General features: G+C 38.2%; 1 protein-coding gene across 1 annotated transcript in view; it reads left to right on the forward strand.

The window, feature by feature from the left end:
• The window catches only part of LOC115629913 (tyramine beta-hydroxylase), a 42,377-nt gene that overhangs the window by 10,463 nt on the left and 8,967 nt on the right, over positions 1 to 22,947 (forward strand). The window contains exon 3 of the mRNA XM_030526519.1: positions 22,548 to 22,906. Within this exon, the coding sequence (XP_030382379.1) occupies positions 22,548 to 22,906 (359 nt within the window). The remainder of the gene's footprint in view (positions 1 to 22,547; positions 22,907 to 22,947) is intronic.

A 22,947-nucleotide genomic window follows, 5' to 3' on the forward strand; every position in this document is an offset into this window, starting at 1 on the left:
ACAGTCCCCAGAGTGCAACGCTTGCCTGCAACTGCTTGCCTACCATTTGCCACAGCCAGTTTTCTGTCTTTGCTTATGGTGCTCATACAGTCACACACACACACGCAAACAGATGCATACTCATGCCATTACATACGTACACACACACACACACATGCAAGCATTTCAGACATTTTGTCATTCTTTACGAGCGCGCGAGCGCAACACAATTTAACACTTTACTCTTGCTCTAGGGTATAAAAAATAAGCCAAGGAAAAGCAATGCACGCTCGCGCATTCGACCCCTCCCGGCGCTGCCCCATATTCTCCCACAACTCCGCCCATCACCACTCACCACACACCATCATTGACGAGGCCAATATACGTACTGCAAACTTTCACTCAGAAAAATAGATTTGCTCTCTGATATTTAAGTTTCATCAATTGTGGACCTAAAAGGCCGTCACTTGCTTTTAAAGAACTCCCTTTTCTACAAAATGTATATACTGATAATAACTAGCTGTGGAAAGTAAGCTAATTATATATATTTTATTTTTTTTGAAGCCAAAATTAAACTGTGTACAGACTATACAATTGCAAATATATTATATATTCGTTCGCTTTACATAAAAGCTGATAAAATTCGGTTGCAACTCTTGATTGTTGCAACACTCATCATGGTTAAAAGAATGTTGTTGCAATGGACGAAAATCTACCAAATATCCATGTATTTTAAAAAAAGTTTACTTTGCTAGCTTCACAGAATTGAAATACTTAATGAGAAAAAATTCGAATTCCATAAGACATAAATGAATCAACGCGGAATAATGAAAACATGGGCCTCTAAAAGGAGTAATAGCAAAGAGAGAGCCTTGACAATTAAAAATAGCATCATCATATCATTTCACAATTAATGGAATAACGGCAAAATAAAATGCTTTAGAGAAAAACATAGTGCTTATAAAAACAGAGTAGGTGGAAAATTATAATATTGGGACTTTATGGGCTTATCTCCGCGGTAGTTTTAAGTGTTGGGTCATAATTTTTGAATTTTGCATCTAAGACTACAAATTTAAATAAAATATACAAGTTTTTAACAAATATTTCTGATGAAAATATCATTTCCATTTCCATTTAGAGTTTAAGGACTTATTGTATTTTAAGCTCATTTTGTTAGGGCCAATAGAAAATTTTGCGAGTGCTGGTGTGCTTCTGCAAGCGTAGTCTAACGGCGAGCCTTGTAAGTGGCTTAATAAAATTTTTTGGCGAGGGGCAGAAAAAGAAATGGCGTCATTGAACGCATTTCCGCTTACATTACATGCTCATTTCCGCTTCGTGTGGCTTTATTAAAGGAAACTTTTCATGGATTTCCCTGCACTTACATACACATGTTGCACATCGCCGGCGGGTGTGAATGTGTGGAGATTGGGGCCCTGGGGGCTGGGTAGCTGCTTCAAATGTTTGTTGAAGCAAGCACAGCTAAAAAAAATTTCTTCGAATTTGCTATGCTTAGAAATCGAAGCGATTGAGTTTTTGTGCACTGGGACTAAGGCGGTGAGGAGCGTGTATGTGTATGTGTCTGTGTACGGGTGTGCTCTAAATATATGACAGCCATTTCCATTTGCCGAATGTTCTCAGGCAGCTTAGGGTGTGTGATAAAGGATTTTCCACCAATTGTCCAATTCACTTTACTGATATTTGCGCTGGCCCCCTCACCCCCATCCCCACAAAAGAAAGGGAGAAATGTAGGAAAAGAGTTAGACAGAAGAGGTAGCAGCAGAAGAGAAAAGCCATTTCTTGCAAGTTGTTGAGTTTCAATAAGAAAATACATGCCAATAAGTTTCCAGAAATGGAAAATTGTGCAGCTTTCATTGTTTTTGCTCGCCATTCAGTTTGTTTTGAACGCACAGTGTTCGTTGAAAATGGGACTTTAATTGGTTTCAGATGCGGCTTTATATGGATTTTCGTTACATAGTTAATGCGAGTTGTTAATAAGTTTCCGAATACGGTTTTTCTGGGGATTTCATAAAGTCTGAATGTGTTTTAGACTCATTCAATCAGCTCTTAGCAGCTTAAAAGTATTTAAGAATACAGCTTAGCTTAAGTCCCGTTGTGTGTAATGTGGGCTCAATATTTTGTTTGAGCAGCCTTGCTGCTATTTACTCAAATCAAAGCCTTATATTGCGGTTCACATTGCACAATTTCATATCAGAGTAACAATTGGACTTAATTAAAGCTCAACAAGTTTTAAATAATTAATTAAGTTTGTTTTGCAACAACCAACTTTCCAATCGAGTGTATGTATTTGCAAACCAAAAGTCCTTAATTGACATTTAACCTCATTAGTGTAAAATGTCATTTCTGCGTATTTGTGATAATGGTAATGGCAATATTTTGAATTCTTCCTTTCAGGGTCTATAATTTCCGCGTGACAGAATAAAATAACAAAAGAAATTTAAACAAAGTCAAGCAAAACGAAGGGGATTATCTTCTATCCATATATGTTCTTCTACTTATATGTGTATAAAAATTCTTTTAAATATAAATATTCAAGCTTCGATTATCTGTAATGTATAGAGTTGAAATGTTCTGCACCGATTGAGTACAAATTTTAACAAACTTTAAAACTCAGATTAAAGTTAATTATCAGCTTTTATTTGAAAAATATTGAATGTTCCCGAATGCTTATTTACTTTTAAAACGTATTTATTTTATTTTTATGAATGGATTACACATTCTTAACTCATTACTCATCTCATCTCAGTTTTTGTGTATATGTTATGTTTTTTTCTTTCCGAAATTTGAGAAACGTTCACTTCTCTGCGTTTTTGTTATCAACATGGAGCTGTGAGAATTTTAAGAGATGGGCAGAAGAAATTAAACAAAAGCTTAAGACCGCTTGCAACTGAGCATTTTTTTTATAATTTGTTGTCCGTACTTAAGTACCAACAACTTAATTTAATTAAAAGCTCAGCTGTCTCCCAATAAAAAAATCTATGTTATTCACTAATTTTAAATCAATCAGAAGGGGTCATCTACGTTTCTCATACGAATCACATATCTGGAGCCAATACTCGTAAAAACTGCTGGACTGATCGTTTCGATCGCGAATAAATAAAAATAAAATGAATATAGAGCTGCAATGCATATTTATAAAATTTGGTATCTATGTATTACTCGATATGGGGGAAGAAGCTAGCTGGCTATTAATTTGGAGGAATGCGCTATACAATGTGTTCCTTTCATTCTTTCTGACGGTAGTAGAATACTGATACACAAATATCAGCTAGATTACTAAAAAATAAATGTATTTTTCTAATTTTGTATTATATTTAATATTTAATTAATTTAAATAGCTTGGCTTATATTTTGAAATATCATTGTAGCCTTCTCGCTGCCATCTAGCTGGGAATCAAGAAACAAATAACTCAGCCAATAGTCTCAATTGTTTTTATATGACATATTGGAATACATTATTGTTAAACATTTGATACCGATGGATAAACAAATTAAGTCATTGAGCATCGTTTCTTCATTTTGTTGCTAACATTTTAAATATTTCAATAGTCTAGCATTCTTTAATTGCTTTCTTGTATTGCTTAACAGAAATCTCGATGTTCGAAAGGTGTTTTTGCCATTTTGCAAACCGTCCCATTTGATGTTCAGTAATATAGTATGTCTGCAAAGTTTCTTTAGCTTGTGATCTACTACTTGTATATTTTTGAAACTAAATTCCGTTCTTTGCACCATTGTGAGGGGCCTGTTGCTTTCACTGTCCCTTTGTGGTTGCAGTCCAAGGAGCTGGAGCTGGAACAGGAGTGGCAGCTAGTTTGCCGCTATCCTTTCATAATCAATGCGCCATGCTCAATTCAACTTTTTAACTGCTGCGTAAATATTTATATTCATCTCAAATTGCTTTCTTTTCCCTCACGCTTTTCATTGTGTAAGCTTTTTGCGTATTGCGCAATTCTTGCGCGTTCCTTTGGCTACCAGCACCGTCTGAAACGCCGGCAACCAGCACAAAAGCTGCCAATTTGTATTTCAATTAAATTTGAATGTATTTGTGGCACTTGGCTGCCGTTGCACAGTGTGTACAAATGTACAATTTAATAATATATTTAGGAGAGAATAAGCATAAACTTTTGGCCAGCTACTGAGAAAAATAAAATTGTGCAGCATGTTGAGATATATTTAGAAGTAAAATATTGTTAGTACGTTTGTGTATCTTAGGAAACAACAACTTATTGCTAATTTGCAATTGTGTTTATTTGGTAAAACTCTTTAGAGTTAAGAATTAATTCAGTAATCCAACTTTCAGTTTGAATATGGAATGTGCAGGGCTTAATGCAAGATTTTCTTTCAACTGTCAACATTCTTTAATTAAACCAGTGTGGTTTAAGAGTATAGTAGTGTAGTATTAATATTATGATCAAGTATTAATTATGCCAAACGCAGTAAATCGTTACATGTTTATAGGGAAAGACTGATAGTTTTTTTCAGTAATAAGTATTAGATGCTTTTGTATCTTGCAAACAAAAAAAAAAACTTAAAACTTCTATTAAAAAACTTATATTAATATAGAAACAAACATCACATATAGACGGAAAAATTTAGCAAATACTTCAAGTCTTTCGTGTTACTTAAAAAAAAAATATATAAAAAAGCAACAAATTTCTTCAAATAATAGACGCACGAGTATGTCTTGAAGAAAGAGTTTAGAAAATGTTCTGATATAGAAAATTTGTAATTTAGTTGATTGTTAATAAAAATCACTTTAAATTTATATTGTTTTTTAAGCTTCAGCGCTCAAATAGCTCAAGTAACTAATATACTTAATTGAGGGGCTTATTAAACATTTTGGTAATTCAATATGGTGATCAAAAATATATATATGTATTAGTACTATATACTATGAGCTATTCAAAGCACAACAAGAAACTTAATTATTGTATTTGTTTTTATGCAATTGGAGCTGACTATATCCTTGAATTATTATTATACATCAAGAGTTATCCAAAGACTATTTAAAAACAAATAAGAAAATACTTGACAGCTTATGAGGTACTTTTGAATATTATTTTGTGGGATCAAGCTTGTCACACTGTGCCTGCCACTGCTTGTAGTTTGTGCGATCCCTACACAGTTTGCCAGTGCGTGTGCGGGGCTTTGTTATGGTATTTGTTTTGTTTACTTGCCCACGCTTGTTATTATTATTGTTGTTACTGTTCTTGGCGCTGTTGCTGTTGCTGTTGCTACTGCATTCGAGCAACTTTAATCCATCAAAGGCGACTGTAAACGTTGCCAGCCAAGTGTCAAAATGCCGTTTCCAAGTAATTTACTTATGCCTAACCCTCTAAATGTCTGCTCGCCCAGCTGTCTCTGTCTCCGTTTTTGTCCCTTTCCCCCCTTCCAGTGGCAGTCCTTATCGTCCTACCCACCCTAACTTCTTGCTGTCTTTCCGTTGGCTTGTCTGTCTGATTGCTTGCCTACTTGCTTGGCTGCCTTTGTGTGGCTGTTGTTGTTGTTGTTTGGTTTTGGTGCTTTTGCTGCTGTTTTTCATATTATGCAAAAGTGTTTAATTAGTTTGGCGCATTCAAAACGCTCGCCCGAGCACGCCGCCTGGCAGCAGTTTGGCAAATATTTGTTAATTTACCCAACACAACCCAAAAATATCCCACTAGCCCATCTCCCGGGCGTTGCCGCTGCTGTTGCCAGCAGCGTTGCCATCAATTAGTGGAGGGATGGGAAAGTAAATCTATTTTAAATTGATTTTTGTCTGATTAAATTGGGGCGCCACTACCCCATGCCCTTCCCCTCCCCCACCACAGCACACTCCCTCTAAGACCTGTTGAAGTTACGCAAGGGTATTTCCACTCTGAGGTTCTGCATCTGCTTCTTATTGTGCCTCTTAGTTGCCATTAACTGGCAAATATTACGTATACGCAGCCAATTATATTATATTATATACATAGAAAAACGTGCGCTGCAAGCTGCGCTCACAACTTGAGTTGATTATGAAATCGTCTTCCATAAAGCTTCATTTCCACTTGTGTGTGTGTGGGTGTGTGTGTGGGTGTGTGTGTGTACGTTTTGACATAAATTTGCAACTCATTAGTTTGGCTTCCAGCAGCGCAGGAGCGCTACAAAGTATGCTACAAATTATTTTTCGGGGGTCAGCAAAATTATGAAAGGCTTTCAAATTATCTAGAATTATATTATAAGTACATCGTAGAACATTAGAAAATGTTACAGCTATCCAAAAAGAAGGCTCCTACGCAAGATTAAAATTAAATTGCATGTATTATCCCCCAAAGCATTTTGCCACACCAAGGCCGCTTCTTCAAGCCTTGAAAAATGCTGAGTACATTTGATTAAATGAAATTTTCATATTTCTACAGTTGAAGGGCTTACGCGATTGTCTAATAATATCATTAAATTAAATTAAATTAAATTAAATTAAATTACTTCTTAATAACATAAAACCTAAAGGTACACTTGTTTTTTAAGCTGATTACTTTTATCGCCGATATACAAAAACTTAAACCTAAACTAGGTTTTATTTGGGGTACAGTATGAAGAAATAGTCCATAAATGTTTATTTAATTTGTGTTAACGTTTTTTCACCAAATCGTTTCTATACATACGGATGAAAGGCAGAGCTATGTGCGTCTAGTTGTTGTAAAAACTTTCGCCTACAAAAAGGACAGTCAGACTGATGGACAGCTGATCTATTAGCTATGATTTGCATAGAAAAAGGTAAAAGAAATCATTTAATCAACTATCAAAATCATTAAGCTTTAATGCCGTGTTGGAGATTTTATGACCGCCACCAAACGCTTTAAATTTTTAATTTCAATATAAAACCTTTGGCTTTCTCCCGCATTTTTACTGCGATGGCTGTATGGCGGAATGTGGTGCCCACTTTTTGGGCGCGCATTTTACAGACTATTGATTATATCTTTATACTTATATCGCACGTATTTAGACCAAATCACGATTTAGGTCAACGATACGCCACATTACGTGCAATTCATATAAGTATCAAAAAAGGAAAAATCACTAAAACGTTAAATAAAAAACAGAAACGAGGAGAAAATAGCAATGTGAAAACCCATTGGAATCAACGCCAAACTATGTCGAATGTTGAGCGTTGAAGTGCAATGCATCAAGTGCCAAGAGCTTTTGCATTTGAAACTCATTAGTACGAGCTCTGCACTTCCGTATCAGTGTGTGTGTATGTGTGTGTGTGTGTGTGTGTGTGTGTGTGTGTGTGTGTGTGTGTGTGTGTGTGTGTGTGGGAAAACACTTCTATATACCCATCTCACTCGCAATTCCTCTGTCGCACTTGTGTGATAAAAACTTTAGCCAAATTGAATCAAAGTGCTGCATATGCGAGCATTTTATTTGCATATGTGTGTATATGTATGTATGGGAGTATGTGTGTGTGTGTGTATGTGCATATGCTTGGATATAATCTATGCAAATGTTAAGCTATTATTAAGGCACTAAAGCGCACTTGGAACCGAGCAATGCACAAAGCAGCCGCACACAGCAATGGCCTCACAAATTGGGCACACATTGTTGGCAGGTGGAGAGGCCACAGCATAAAGGTTTGTGTTTGTTTGTATACTCGTATATGTATATACATACATACATACATGCATACATATGTGTGCATGTATAGAGGGTACGTGTACGTGTATGTATATGTATATGTATTTGCATATTCTCAAACTAGAAGGCAACGCTTTATGAGTACTTTTGAGTTTTTCGCCAACGCACTAACTTTCTAAACATCTTCAAGCACAAGTCCAATAGCATGAACTTAGCCTCTTCATGAATTCCTTTCAAATAGCAGCAAACGAAGCTGATGCGCAAAATATTGCGAGCTGGCAAGAAAACTATTCAAAAATACTCCAAATATTTGTTTACTAAGGTGCAATTATGATTTATGATTTTAAATTCATGAAAAAATTATGGAGATCCAGTCATAAAAGAAGCAGCGTAAGCGAATATACAAGTATTATTATAATCTTCCAAATATTTTCAATAGGAGTTAAACATTAAAATATAAAACTGAATTCAAAGCTCTTCATTTATTATGTATCGCAGTACAAAGCCATGAAAGCATTCAATTAAAGCACAGCTTAATAAATACAATTTAATTATAAGCAATTGTTTTGTGAATTACAAACAACTAATACTTGTATACACATATTTTCAACTAGAGCTTCAAAGCTGCTTGGAAAAAGTCAATTAAAGATAATTTAAGAAGAGCCGCATGAAATATTTTTAAAATAAACATACATGTTAATGTTTTGCTTTTAAAGTTTTATTCAAAAGACCCCTTGCGATTGTAGTAGAGTACGCATTACTAGCTACGAAGATAGTCCCAGAAGTACACGACCTGACGCGATTGCTGTCGGAAAAATAATTATGGTATAGAAAACCGCACTTTTTAGAATTTAAGTCAAAAGCTTAGAGATTCTACATTGTTTAAAAAGTTGTCCACAGCACTCTCAGTAAAACAATACTTTAATTTTCTAAGATCTTAGTTCGATCAACATCAGAGCTCGGCTAGATCCTAGATTCCTAGATTCTACTTCGGGAGATTCTGCTCCTATGCCCAAATGAGCTGACAAAAGGGAGAGAAAATACCACAAAATGGTGCTGACTAAAAGCAGAATTCGGACATAGCTTAATGGCGGACAATTTAGAGATGAGAAAGCAGCGTTTCCTCACACTGGAATTCAAGTATTTGGCAAAGTTCAACTAAAAATAGAAAGAAAAAGTTCAGTTTCGACATCGATTCGCATTAAAGGATGTAACATGCGTCCTTCAGTTCACACCTGAATTGAAGGAACAATCCAGACAATGCACTAACGAGAAGAGTTGGTGCCAAAGAAAACGAGGGCAGTTAGTTCAGATAGTTCTTTCAAAAGAATAAAACATGATTGTAGTCGGTGTCTATAATTTGTTGTGGTTCCGTTTCTACTCGCATGTCCGTGACTGTGGTATGATTACGAGGAGACACTCATACACATGCCACATGGCTAGCACTCATACATTGCTACATAACTGCACTTCTACATTTCATTTAATTTAGTTATGTTCGCTTTTTTCTCTCTCCCGCCTCCTGTTGTTGAATATTTTAATTTTTCAAATTTAGTTTTATTCCATTTTCATGTTGCACATTTCTTTTTTCATTACATTTTGTCTGCACACTGTTGCCGCTCCCAAGGGAAGAGCGTTATGTGCATGTGTGTGTGTGTGTGTGTGTGTGGACAGTTGGTCATGTGCGTTGTGGCAACTGAAGCGGCACATGTGAATGGGCCATGTTGCATTAGCACAGAAGTTGCGACAGCGCCAGCAGCAGCAACAGCAGCAGCAGCAGCATCAGCAGTAACAACAACAAGCAAAGCGAATATAGTGGTGGTGGTTGTTGTTGTTGTTGTTGTTGTCGTGATATGCAAGACCAGAGAACTGGGCAGCGAAGTTGACTTCCATATGCACAAAACGAAGCAACAACAACTGGCACAAAGTGCTTGGCTCTCTGGCATTTGCCAGTGCCGTTGCCGTTGCCTTTGCCACTTGTCGTTTAGGTGGGCCAAAGTTTATGTGCTCGTTCGCTGGCTGAGAAGTATCTTTGAGATACTTTCTTGGGTATATGCGACTGTGTATCTCTATCTGTCTCTCTGTGTGTGTGTGTTTCTGAGTGTACAGTAAGGTCTGAAGAAAGTAGAAATCGGCTTTTTAAACAATATAATGGGTTGAATGAATCAACAGCCTAACATGCTTTATTTAATACGACTGGAACTTAAATGAACCACAATTTTGTGGATTTGTTTGTCTCGCAAACGTAAACAAATAATTTATTTATTATTATTTATTTAGCATAGTATACTAATAACAAATTAAATGTTAATTTAAAACTGGACGGAGCAACAGCTTCTATGGCTTTCAGCTCCGTACAAGTACAGGATTGTTTGTCTTAGAGCTATAAAACACTTAAATAATAATTAAATTAATATTTAAAATGTGCCTAGCAAACACAATGTGTTCATTCGCTGGACCTTCTCTTTCCTTGTCTTATAAGCACTTTAAATTTGAAAATCATACTTGTATCTCATTAAGATATTTATCTGTCAAGGTTTGTATTGAAATATATGTAGAAATGGATGTTTATACTTTTGAGAGACATAGGAAGGCTATCCCAAATTAATCTCCATTGTCAAAAGTAAAAGTCGAAAGCTGATTTAAGGTTATACGGATACACATACTTGTATTAACAAAATGAAACGCAAGTCTATAACTAAGTTTAATTAATCTAGAGCCATTGTAAAGCTTCAATAACAAAGTAAAAGGAATGGAAATAGCGTATATAAAGATTTCAATGTGCTTCAAAAACAATTTCTAAAAGTCTGGCTGACCAAACAATCTATGTTTTAAGAAATGGAGCTACGCAGAAGTCAATACTAGAATTTTTCTGTCCGTACTGATTTTTTGAATGTACAAATTTCTTAAATGGTAGGGTTTTTTTGTAGGTCTAATAGTAATAATGATAGAAACTAGCTAACAAAACTTTTCTATGACAGATGTTTGTGTTTTTAAGACAGTTTTAAAAGTCGCTTCGTTCCTTTGTCATATGCAGAATGTTATAATTGTTATATTATCAATAGAATGAATGCATGAAGGGCAACTTAAAAATACTTAAGCGCTATATACAATCTTTGTTGCAAGACTTCACTGTACAAAATATATGTACTCGTATATATTTATATATACATATTTATGTGTGTGTGTGTGTGAAGCATTTGCCGCAGCAGCCACCACAATGTCATTAACCAAATGAATGGCTGATGCTGCAGATTTTGTGGCGGCTTGTCCACCAACACCCCCTCCCCCACCACCACTCCAAGTGCTCCGTCCTCCTTTGCTCCCCTCCCAGCATTTGCCCCTCCCCCACGGCATGATGGGCAGCATCGTTTTCTTGTGATTAAGTTGGCAAAGCGTGCCGCAGCCACCCGTTGGCAATACAAGCGGCTGAGCTGCTTGAGCCGTAGATTACCCAGCGGCGAGGCGGCTGTTGCTATAGTTACTGGAACTGGCACTGGCACTGGCACGGCTACTGCTACTGGCACTGCTACTGCTACTGTTACAGCCACTGCCATTACTGAGGCTTGTCCTTTGACCTCATTTGCTTTTTGACTGAATTTCGACAAGTGCCCGGCAGCTTCCCTCTCCATCTCCCATCTCCCACCTCCACGTCCATTTCCATCTCCATCTGTCGCTTTCCTCATCAGCCTCTCCCGCCGACAAAATGAGGCTCACAGGAATGTTAGTGATGACAACAACTTAATGGAAATAACTACACATTTATAAGTGACAACTTTGTTGTTGTTTTTGTTGTTGCCGCTCCATATCTGCGTGAGTGTGTGTTTGTGTGTGTGTTTGTGTGTGCTTGTTTGTGTGTGTCCTACCAACCGACATAGACAAAAACGTGTAATTTATATGCGAGGCGTGGCAGACAAATGGCCGGCATATGCATTCAGTGACATATACCGGCGAGAGGATGGAGTGTTGGGCTCTTGGGGTGGTCGGATGGTGGGGAGTTGTGTGCACACACGCGCACACGTACACACACACACACACACACACACACACAGTAATAACTAACGGTAAATTAGTTTGCAAACAGAGTGAAAAAGCATGAGCAGCATCAGCATCAGCATCGGCATCGGCAACAGAAAAAGCAACAGCACCGAGAGACGTTGAAGAGGCAAGCTGGATGAAACCTAATTTAGTAACACATATGAAAAGGTTCACATGGTAAGTGGTGGGGCTGACAGCAAGGTCGGCAGCAACATCTAGGTGGGCGGGGGGAGGGAGCAGGGAGTGGGGTCTCAAACAAATCAAGATGGGGAGAAAGTGCAAGTGAACGAGTGAGCAGGAATATTTGGCTTTGGCTTCTTGTTAGCTTGTGACTGCCTATCTGCCTGCCTAACATCAAGAGCTTCGAGCAACGAAATCCATGCGTCTTTAAACACCCCCCCCCCCCCCCCCCACACACACACACACACACACACACACACACACACAACAACAAACGAATTAAACTTTCCATGCTCGTCGTATGTAGGTCTGAGCATAAGCGACAAAAGTTGCTTAAATGATAGAGCAAATTTGTTGAAAGTTTGAAGAGCCAGTCTGAGCAAAATCTGTTCCATAATTTGAAATGGATTCTTCAAAAGTTCTGGCTTGTTGAGAGCTCAAAGTTCAACAAATGTTTGACAAACGACATTAATCAAATTACACTACGAAATTTGAATTTAAGGGAGGTGATATCTACTATACCCTGATTGTGTTCAGAAATGTAGTTTTCTGCTTCTCATTTCAACATGGATTTCAAAAATAGTAAATAAAACGTAACCATAACAAAAACCAATCATAATCAGAATGAAGTTGCTTTAGAAAGGCGCGTACAACAGAATAGAAACAAAAGTAACCATCCAAACAGAAAAACGGAAGCAAAAAAATGAAATAGAATCCACTAGCATCAGCCGAAAAAAACTAATCGGAAAAAAACGTACGAAATTAAACCATAAAGGAATCGAAATGGAATATATGTATAAGAAGAAACAAGAAAGAAAAAAAGGGATAGGCCGCAAAGACGGCCCAACTTTCGATTACATCGTTAAAAACGGAATATTCGAAGTGAGCATCGAATATTTGCATTCAATTTCTACTAAAAAATTGTAAAACGAAAGCTGAACTTTTAGCCAACACACATAGATTGGAATAAACCGCAACTGAGACCGCAACCAATATTTCATCCGATCCGAGTTTTTGATTGAAAACAGTACAATTAAATGCAATGCTTATCGGGGTATATGTGATAACACCTGCATGTAATCCCCTCAATTCCTGACGCATGGCCAAACAAAACTTTGAAGTCTACCCCACACAGGTGATTGGCTCGAACTTTGCGTGTCTGCTCATGACATGTGTATAGAAGCAAACGCACACACGCACAAAAACAAGCACGAGTATGAACACAAATAAGTATGTGTTTTTTTGTTGTTGTTTGTTTAATCCCCCGTCTCCTCAAATTGCCTTTTGCCTTCTGCCGCTTTTTTCCCTTCTTTGCCGCTTCGCGCAATTTTTCTCCCACTCTCCCAATCAGAACGGAAAAAAGGAGGCCACCAATTGACCCCAACTGCTGCACACTGGGCTAAAAGATGGTTTCTTTTTGCAGGAACACTTTTGAAAATTAGAAGATATGGCCGGAATAGACAAAGTTTAGAAAATGGACACTGTTTTCCTTAAAGCTTTTCAGAAAGAAGTATGGGATCACCTTTTGAGGGGCTATTGAGTATTGGATAATTTATTTCAATGTCGATTGAAAAGAACAAATCATTCTTATAAATAGATTTACATCTTTAAATGAAAGCCTTAGAGCAGCTTGTCTATGCCTCAGAAGTTCAAATACAGACAAATATTTTCAAAAGTTCCCTTAAAGCTTGACCTTCTCAATAAATCAAAGTTATATTTGCGCGCTTAAAATCGTGAGTTGTTTATTTTAATTTGGTATCAACTGCAATCTGAAGTTTTTATGATATAATTAATGTTTTTAGTGTTCATTTACTTTTTTACTTTATTGTAATTTATGGATATTTCATGGATGATTCGGAGAGTGTTTTTAATCTACCAGAGAACAAATTGTTTTAAGACAAACATTATCAATAATTTGAATTTTGTAAGGCAACTAAATGCTGAAATCGGCCTCTAATTGCACACATTTCACATTCTGGTCATTACACTCGTAATCGACCATTGCTAGATTTTTAGAATAAATGTGAATAATTATACTATGTTATGAAAAGAAATACATACTTGTCCTATTTTAATGCTTCGTTATAAGCTTGGAAAGCTATCAGTAATAATGTTGCTCGCTGATCTTGAACAATGTGCAATATATTTTAAATGTTATATTTTGGATAGATTAAGCGTGTCTTAATTCTTAATTCAGGTTTAATAAAGTTTTGTTAAAACACTCCATTATTAAATATATATCTAACATTTTGAGAATTTTCTGTTTGAACGTTGCAGCTCAGCAAACAAAAATTGAATTTAATTGCTGCAAGGAAAAATTTAGGGGATATTTCCTGTGTTGAATTGAAAATTGTAAATATACAGAAACAAATAAATTGTAGTAATCACACATTCAATGAAATTAGATTCTTGCAAAGCTTGTGACAGAAATCATGAGAGAGTTTCAACAAAGAGTCGATGGAGTGGCTCCTTAGTTGTCTCTCAGAACTGGCGGTCCCGATACATCTTCTACGATCTTCCATTGGTAAGCTACAGAACTTGAGCGGGAATGGTAAAAATGCTCGCTTAGAATCTGATTTCGAGCAGAGTGATGCACTCAGTATTTAAATTGGAGTGATTTAATGTTCAAATAGAACAGATTTGGCAATTTTATGGTAAATAGATGCGTCCAATGAAATCGATTTCCACAGCAAACTGTTTCGATCTGGCTTATGCATTTCGGAGCCAGCGTGCACTCTTCGGCTCCATTGTTGTTGTTTCTGTCTCTCAATTCGGTTTTGAGGCTGTGGCTCTGGCGCTCCACAATTTCTGGGTCGGCCTCTGGTTTTTTTAGGCATTTGTTTGTGTATTTAGGCAACGGCTGCGCTGGACATGGAGCCAACATATGTGCCGGAGCTCGAAGTTCGAAACTCGGTGCATGCCGCCCACTCCCCATTCCCCCGCTTGCCACAGCCGTGCTGTTCCAAACGGGCGCTTTATTAGGTTCGTTCGGCCTTTTTTTTCTTGGTTTCCTGCTGTTTGGCGTGTGTTTTTAATTTATTTATCACGGATCCGCATCCAGCCGCAGCCACAGTCGCAACCGTAGCCGCAACCGCACGTGGCATTCTGTCTATACTCGTATATAAGTATATATATAACTGGGTGGTTGTGTGTGTTTGGTGCGTCGGTCAAAGCGCTTGCCATTTGGCAGCCATGGCCGTGGCAATTTAGACGCTTTTGTTTATGTATGCGGCGGTGGCGGTGGCTGTGGCGGTGGCGGCAGCGGTAATGAATTTTTTCACGCACCCTTTGATATTTAACCTCATGCAGCAGGCATGCAACGGCGGTCAGCCGGCATTTTGGGGTTAAGCATTGGGCTTGACTTGCCGCATACTTTCATAAATTTCTAAATTTATTGCCGTAATAAGCGGGCGAAAAAAGTGTTACCTACTTAGCAGCTAATGGCCTTTGTATTTCCCTCAGCTATTGCGCATATTTTATGTTTATAAAGCTCATTATATTTGAATGAATACTCTTAAAATCTTAACCACACTCAACGAGCTTACTCTTACTTATCTTAAGATGTAAATAATAACTAGGCATAAAACACCGCAATCACTTGACCATTGCAGTATTTAAATAGACAGATTTATATTGATTTAATGGCGTCACTCTCCATTGTCAGTGTAATAAGCAGACATCATTATTGCCATCAATGATATGGGCGTTTGAGGCCAGAGGCAAAAGCAAAACACTGTGGTTGCCATTTCTAATATCAATAAATCATATATCTGCCGAGCTAAGTAATCAACAGTCAGTCAACACAACAAAGTGTCGCTTCTATCGATTCCTGACGAAAACCACCCAACATTTAGCACCACCCGAAATGATAGACCCAAGAACAAATGGAGAGCCAAGCAAACCCAAATAGAATTTTGTTACAAAAACAACAACAGCTGAGTTTTTTCAGGGTGTAGCCAAATACCACCACCTAGCTATTACAATATAAATCCAAAAAGATTGGAAGTAAGCTAAGATTATTCGAATATCTTAACTCTTTAATTGGACAATAAACGTTCCGAAAATTCGATTTCAAGAATGCTACTATTTATATATTTCCATGAGTTCGAAAATGCAACACCTCCACATTTTTAAGAGCAGAAACCTTGTTGTTACAAATTCATTGTCGTTCGGCGCTGGCACAGTGTCTGCAGCCATAAATACATATACTTGTATATATATTTATATTTCAATTCGCATTAATTTCAAAATCATCGTCATCATTCAAAATGTCGCATTCGATTGCTGTGCGTAGCAGAAATCAGAAGGAAACTGCTATTCCATGCAATTACATTAGCCTGTGTGCCACCTTTTGGCTCTATGGCCTCTGAGGAAGGGCCCGTTCCGGCCCGTTCCGGCCCGGCCCCGCCCGGCCCGGCCAAAGGTGTACCATAAATAAGCTCAATAATAAACTAAACGTGCGCTCATTTGTCAGAATTTGCGGCCCACAACAAAGACGAGGACAAGAATGATGATCAAATTGTGGGGCAGTCTATCAAAATGCCAGCAGTTTAAATGCCAATATATACTGCACACAATAAGTCCACAATAATTTATATACCCACACACTTATACATGCTAAAAAAAAAAAAAAAAAAAAATAGAACTCTGTCCAGTTCAAGGCAAAAAATTTGTCCAAATATTTGTCTCCATCGGCAGAGAAGCAAAGCAACATGAAAAAAATGCAGAAGGCAATCGAAAGGAGAAGCGGCGACGTAACCGCAGTAATAGTGACAAAAACATCAACAACAAGTGTACATATGTATGTGTAGTCTCTATATGTATGTATGTATGTATGTATGTATATGCCAACCATTTGTCCACCTGCGCTCGTGTTTCGCAATGCGCTAAAAACGCCTCGAGCACATTTCATGCCATTTCATAACTCAAAGTGACAACCGACCAACAAAGCTCTCGATTTATGTGACAGGGCTGCCGTCCTTCTCCTACGCGTTAGCAATAAATGGACAGATGGGAACTCAGATAATGACGACGATAACAACAACAAGGACAATAAGCAACAGGAATTCAATAAAGTGTTAAGTGAAGAGGGACAAGCGAGAGGGATGGCTGGGCGACAAGTAGGTAGGGGCACATTCCAAAGATGCTTTTGCGTCACTTGAGAAGCAGTTGAATGACGGCATAAGAACGAAGGACGAAGGGGTCTGGGGACAGGACTTGGCAGAACTTGGGCGCTTGGGTGCTTGGGTGCTTGGGCGCTTTTGCGCCAAACCAATTGACGATTTGTGCATATAACGTTATAATAATGACATCAGCCACAAGGCGTCCACTGCTTATGAAAAGCGAAATAAAATTTTCAAGTATTAGGACAAACACAAAAGGACGAAAGCACAAGCAGAAGCGAAAGCGAAAGGAAAATCTGTAGCTGTAGCTGTAACTGAAGCGGAAGATAAAGATGAAGCTGAAGCTGAGGCTGAGGCTGCAGCTGAATCAGAATCTGGAGCTGGGCAAGCGATAAGCATGACACACACACACTCATATATTTATATATATACACACACACAAAGAGTGGCTTGATGGGTTGGGCACGCGCGCCAACGGAAGTTGTTCGCATGCAGTGAATAATAAGAAAATTCCTTTGCGCCTTGGCACGCTGAGCCATTCTCATCGTTCTTGTCGTCCTCGCCATAATCATCGTCATCATCATCATCATCATCATCATCATCGTTGTCGCTCGGAACGTGTGCAAAGCTGTAAAACTATGCACCCACACTCTCCGTTCCCGTCTCCTCCTCCTCCTCCGCCCACTCCGCCCCCTCCCACACACCATTCACCTTCAGCTGTACCGCAACTCGCGCGCCAATCTGACGCCTCAAGTTTGTATTTTTTCATTTCTCGCCTCGTGTGTTTTTTTTTTGTTTTTTTCTTCTGTGCTTACCGAAAAAGTTTTTTGATTAGGAGCTCAACTAAAGAGCAGCCAACAAAATGCAATAAAATGAAGTTTATTAAATTTACAGTTATGTGCGTGTGTGCGAGTGTGCGTGTTGGTCCCTTTTTAAACGAATCAAATTAGTGGAGGGCGACGTGAGAAGTGTGAATGGAAATGCAATTGAAAAGTTGAGCGCTAAATGGCCGATTAGGGCGACAAGGGTAGGCATCTTGAGTGTGTCAGGCATGCGTGTAAAACTGACCATAAAAAAGCCATCTGTGTTCAAGGAATATGTTTGTATTTAGTTGGGTTACGATGCCAAACGAAGTCCCATTTATGCTGATCGCGATTAAAGGAAAAAGGAGCGGACAAATATTGTGGAAAAATATCAGCTGAGAACAGTTAAGAAACTGCTTTTTGAACTCTTTATTAAATAAGAATGCTTATTTTAATAGTAACTAATAATTGGCTATAATGTAAGGAAACAAATATTATAATATCCTGTTTTATAATACATTTCTTGTTTCACTTCGCTAAAAAAATCCTGGCGCCTGTAATAGCTTAATAGCTGGCAAGAATCCCACAATGTGAGTGTGTTCCTGAGTAAATGACTCGGTTCGAATCAATGCGCTACTATCATCGGATAAGCATGATTTAAAAATTATTTGCCGTCACTTATATTAAAATTTGAAACCGTTGTATTATGGTCTAAACTGCACAACAAACTAAAATTAAGAAAAAAAAATGTATAATACAATTTATAAAAATTTAGTTAATCCTTTTGTAGCGCTCTTGCCTATCACTCAGCCAAACGAATGTAAATTATGTTTATGTTCATGTTCCGTAAACAAGGGTGTATTGCGGAATCTTAAAAAAGAATGGTTTTTCTTGTTTATTTTTAGCTGATGAAGGAAGTTATTTTAAATTCTAAAACATTCGATTTGAAAAGAAACTTCAAAATTTTCAGCTAATATCGGCCTTTCAGTAAGCATAACTCTTCTGTTGGTCTTATTGTGGCATATTACATATTTGTCATGTGTTCGTATTTCTCATGTGACGATGCCTGTCTTGCGTTTTCGCCGAAGATTAAAATAAATGTCAACTGGAAAGTAGGCAATAAATATTTTATTTTATTTTATTTCACATGTTCCTCTGTTTTTCTAGCAAATCATTCAAAATGTATTATTAATATGCACATGGCCATGCATTTTTGATCTGGCGCAAATAAATAGATTCGTTGGCGGCTTTGCTCAGTTATGCGTACTTAAATGGCAGCAATGTTTATTATTATACATTGCGCATACGTCACGTATGCCGAAAGCAACCGCAAAATCGTCTCACAGCACATTTTCGACGGGACTGTGTGATTACATATTAACAATTTATGCGCGACATGAATAATATAGCATCTGCAGGGTACATCAGATAGAGCGTGGAGGGGCCAGTTGGGGACCAAATCACATATCCTCCTGATGGAGGCATAAGTCTGCGGTTTTGTTGCGTTGACAGCGCTGTGCGTTCGTCTAACAGGCTGCTGCACAAAATGTCTGCTTACGCCATTTGCAAATGGAAAGCGTTTAAATGCCACAATGGAAGCAATTTGTTGTGGGCATCACTGAAGATGCCAACGCCGAAGCAGTTCTCACACACACACACACACAGAGACACACCACCATACCCATATTGACAGCAATGGACGCAGCTACAGTTACAGCCACACCGGAGCAATGATTTATGCGACTGTGCGTGCTTGTTTGTGTGTGTGTGTGTGTGTGTGTGTGTGTGTGTGCGCGCAAGTTGTAATGTTGAAGTAAGACACATGTACATATGTACTCTAACAAATCAATTTTAGTGCCAAACACACAGCTGTACGGCAAACTATGCGATCACACAAGTCACGAGTCGTGTCCGACCATGGTCTGGTTCACCTTTTGACAGCAACATTTTTACGCTTTCCAAGCTCGAAAACTTCAGGATACTCGAGCGTTTTTTTCATTAAAGACTTCGCTTCTCCCATTCAGCGGAATTGAAGAGCATTTAAAACAACAACTATAAAGCGGTTCAAATGTCTATGCCAGTTCCCAACAAAAAGGCTTATTTTTTTTCAATTGTTTGTGAAGGCCAAGGAAGGACTTTTTGAATAACTGCTTAGAAAGTAGGCACAAATACATTTGTGTGCTGTTCTACTTTAAAAAGGGGTTTAGTTGCCTAATTTTGTAAATTTAAAATTGTTTTATTGCTGCCCACGAAAAGCTTAAAAAGTGAACAAATATGAACAGATTAAAATTGATCTTTTACAAACTGCAAGTTACCCAAAACAAAATTTAAAATGCATCACGTACTGAAATAGTAGCCGATAGGCTTTCACGTTTAACTCGTAATTTTCTTGACAGGTGTACTTGTTCTTCATATTCGCATATTATTAGCATTGCATCAAATTCTTATTCTTAAGTGTTAGTATAGTTTAAAGGTACTGAAAAGTAAACTACTCATGGGTTTCTGATTACATTTTTCCTCCGCTTTTTTACATATTAGAAACTGTCCGTTCACTCATAAACTGTAAAAACACACTTGATATATATTTAAGTTGATCAGGTTTTATAACCTGTACTCTTTATTATTAACTAATTATAGATACACACCAATTTATAATGCTACCCAATCCCCATACATATGTATTCCTACTTTTTTCTTTAACACTGTAAAATGTACATACAAAGTTAGCTGAAGGCCCTAGTAGCCATGGCTAACATAATTCTCTTCTGTTAGTTTTAAGATTTTAATCTTAAGCTAGCATTATATAAATAAATAAAATAAGTAATGCTAATTTTTGTGAGTAAATGAAATGAAATTAAAATTGATCTCATTCTAAATAAATGACTTAAATAAAAAGCTGAATTTCTTAACTAGCACACAATATTGTGCACAGCTCTGAAAAGATCTGGCCTTACCTTTGTCTGCTGAAGTGTTTTGCTTCGATTGAGAAATGCCTTCAAACCAGCCACTTCCTTGCTTGAGTAAAAATGTTGAAATTTGAACGATGTCGACTTATAAGCTATGTCCATGCAGCCCACAGTGCTTGCAAAGGCTTGTGTGTGTGCTTTTGGCCACAACTCGTTCGGTCATATTACGAGTACGTCCGCTAAACATGATTGAACTTTTTCTCAGATAACCAGTCAGCCAGCCAGCCAGCCAGTCAGTCAGTCAGTCAGTCAGTCAGTCAGTCAGTCAGCCATTGAGCCAGTCAGTTGGTTAGCCACAGAACAGAAAGCGAAATTCATAAACGCGTCAGAGCATAGCACCACCCTCTCACACCACCCTCTGTCTATCACCACCACCGTACCATGTTACAGTCCATGCTCCAGTACTCGCGCCCTGTCACTTTTGATTGTAATCGAGTGTTTTTTGTAGCTATGCCTCATCTATTTTCATGCCCCTTGGTCCTCTTGCCGACGCCTTCAATCCACACTGTCAAACCGTTTGATATAGTCGTGCTTTGCTTTGCAAACTGTGGTCCACATCCATCCACATCCCGGGGTCCACGTTCACGTACACGTCCACGTCCACGTCCACGATTACGTTTACGTTTACGTCGATGTTCATGTCCTCGATCTCGTTGTGTGTTTGCCAATTGGATTTGACATTTTATTGGTTTTCTTTCTCGTTACTGCCGCTTGGCTGACTGTGGTGTAGTTGTTGTTGCCGATGCTGCTATTGTAATTGATGTGGTGCCTGTTCAAAGTTGCTCGAAACATAAATCTAATGACTACCAGTGCACTGGCTTGCGGTTCCTTTCCTATCCTCTACCCTGCTCTGCTCAGCTCAGCTCAGCTCAGCTCAGCTCAGCTATGCTCCGACGACTGTCAGAGATTGAAATCGCGTGTTTCGTTTTTATTTGGGTAATTAGTACGAAAGGGAGGCAACTTGATTATCGAGCCATGGAACTGTGGTGGCGATGCTCAAATTGCAACATTAATTTTCTTTGGGCTTAGACTACTGCCTGTCATAAAATAGCAAGCTGCCTCTGGCTTCCTTACCCGCTGGCCTTATGTGGGTGTGTTGTATGATTTGGGTATATGTTGGCGGGTCCCAAATGGATGTGCACAACCGATGAGCGAGAGATCGAATTAGATAGCAAGCGTTATGGCTTGTTACGTGTATTTTGAACCTACAGGAGATTGCAGGCTTTGCACCTTCCAGCAGGCCCTTTCCCATAGCCTTGCACGACAGTGTAACCGGAATCTAATTCCCAACATATTAGCCTTACACGCGAACTTTGGCCCGTGGATCGAACCTTTTCAGACCCGAATTGGGCTGTGTGAGTCCTTAAAGAGCTGTGCTTAAATGATTAGTTATTGTCCCTGGAAACGAATTACAAAAATAATATGTTTCCACTGCCCGTAAAACTTTAATGTGAAATATAGTTTAAGTGGCGGTTTATGCTTCGTTTTCATGAATTCGAATTCAAAGATATTTAAAATAGGAGCTCGAGTAACTCTTTTTAACTAACAATGCCCTTCAAAACTACAACTAAACTTAACAGAACAAATGCATTTATAACTTCAAAGCGATAACTGATGAAGATAATAATCCGAATGTGAGTGAATTAGTCAGCCAGAGTCCGATATTTATGTTAAAATGTAATCAAATAATCTTACGGGCTTCACTCAACTCAGAATATTAATGTTGTAACAATCGTCCGTAACCTTCAGTTACATTTTGCAATATATTTAACAGTTTTGAAATAAAAATGCTCAATAAGTTTAAGGGACTTGAGGTTAATCTTAATTTGTCTTTTTGCTTACAGGTCTGTCGGACACAAAACTGCACGAAGTCTATTTGGACAACAAGGAGATCAAGCTCAGCTGGATGGTGGATTGGTATAAGCAGGAGGTGTTGTTCCATTTGCAGAATGCCTTCAATGAGCAGCATCGCTGGTTCTATTTGGGCTTCTCGAAACGTGGCGGCTTGGCCGATGCGGATATTTGCTTTTTCGAGAATCAAAACGGTTTTTTCAATGTTGTCACGGACACCTATACCAGCCCAGATGGGCGCTGGGTCCGCAAGGACTATCAACAGGACTGTGAGCTCTTCAAAATGGACGAATATACGCTGGCTTTTAAGCGCAAGTTCGACACTTGTGATCCGCTCGACTTGCGTATGCATGTAAGCTCAAAAAATGGAGCTTCGAAAAGATCGGCAAGTAA

The sequence above is a fragment of the Scaptodrosophila lebanonensis genome, unplaced genomic scaffold (assembly GCF_003285725.1).
Source record: "Scaptodrosophila lebanonensis strain 11010-0011.00,11010-0021.00 unplaced genomic scaffold, SlebRS2 tig00000171-arrow-arrow-pilon, whole genome shotgun sequence".
NCBI classification, from domain to species: Eukaryota; Metazoa; Arthropoda; class Insecta; order Diptera; family Drosophilidae; genus Scaptodrosophila; species Scaptodrosophila lebanonensis.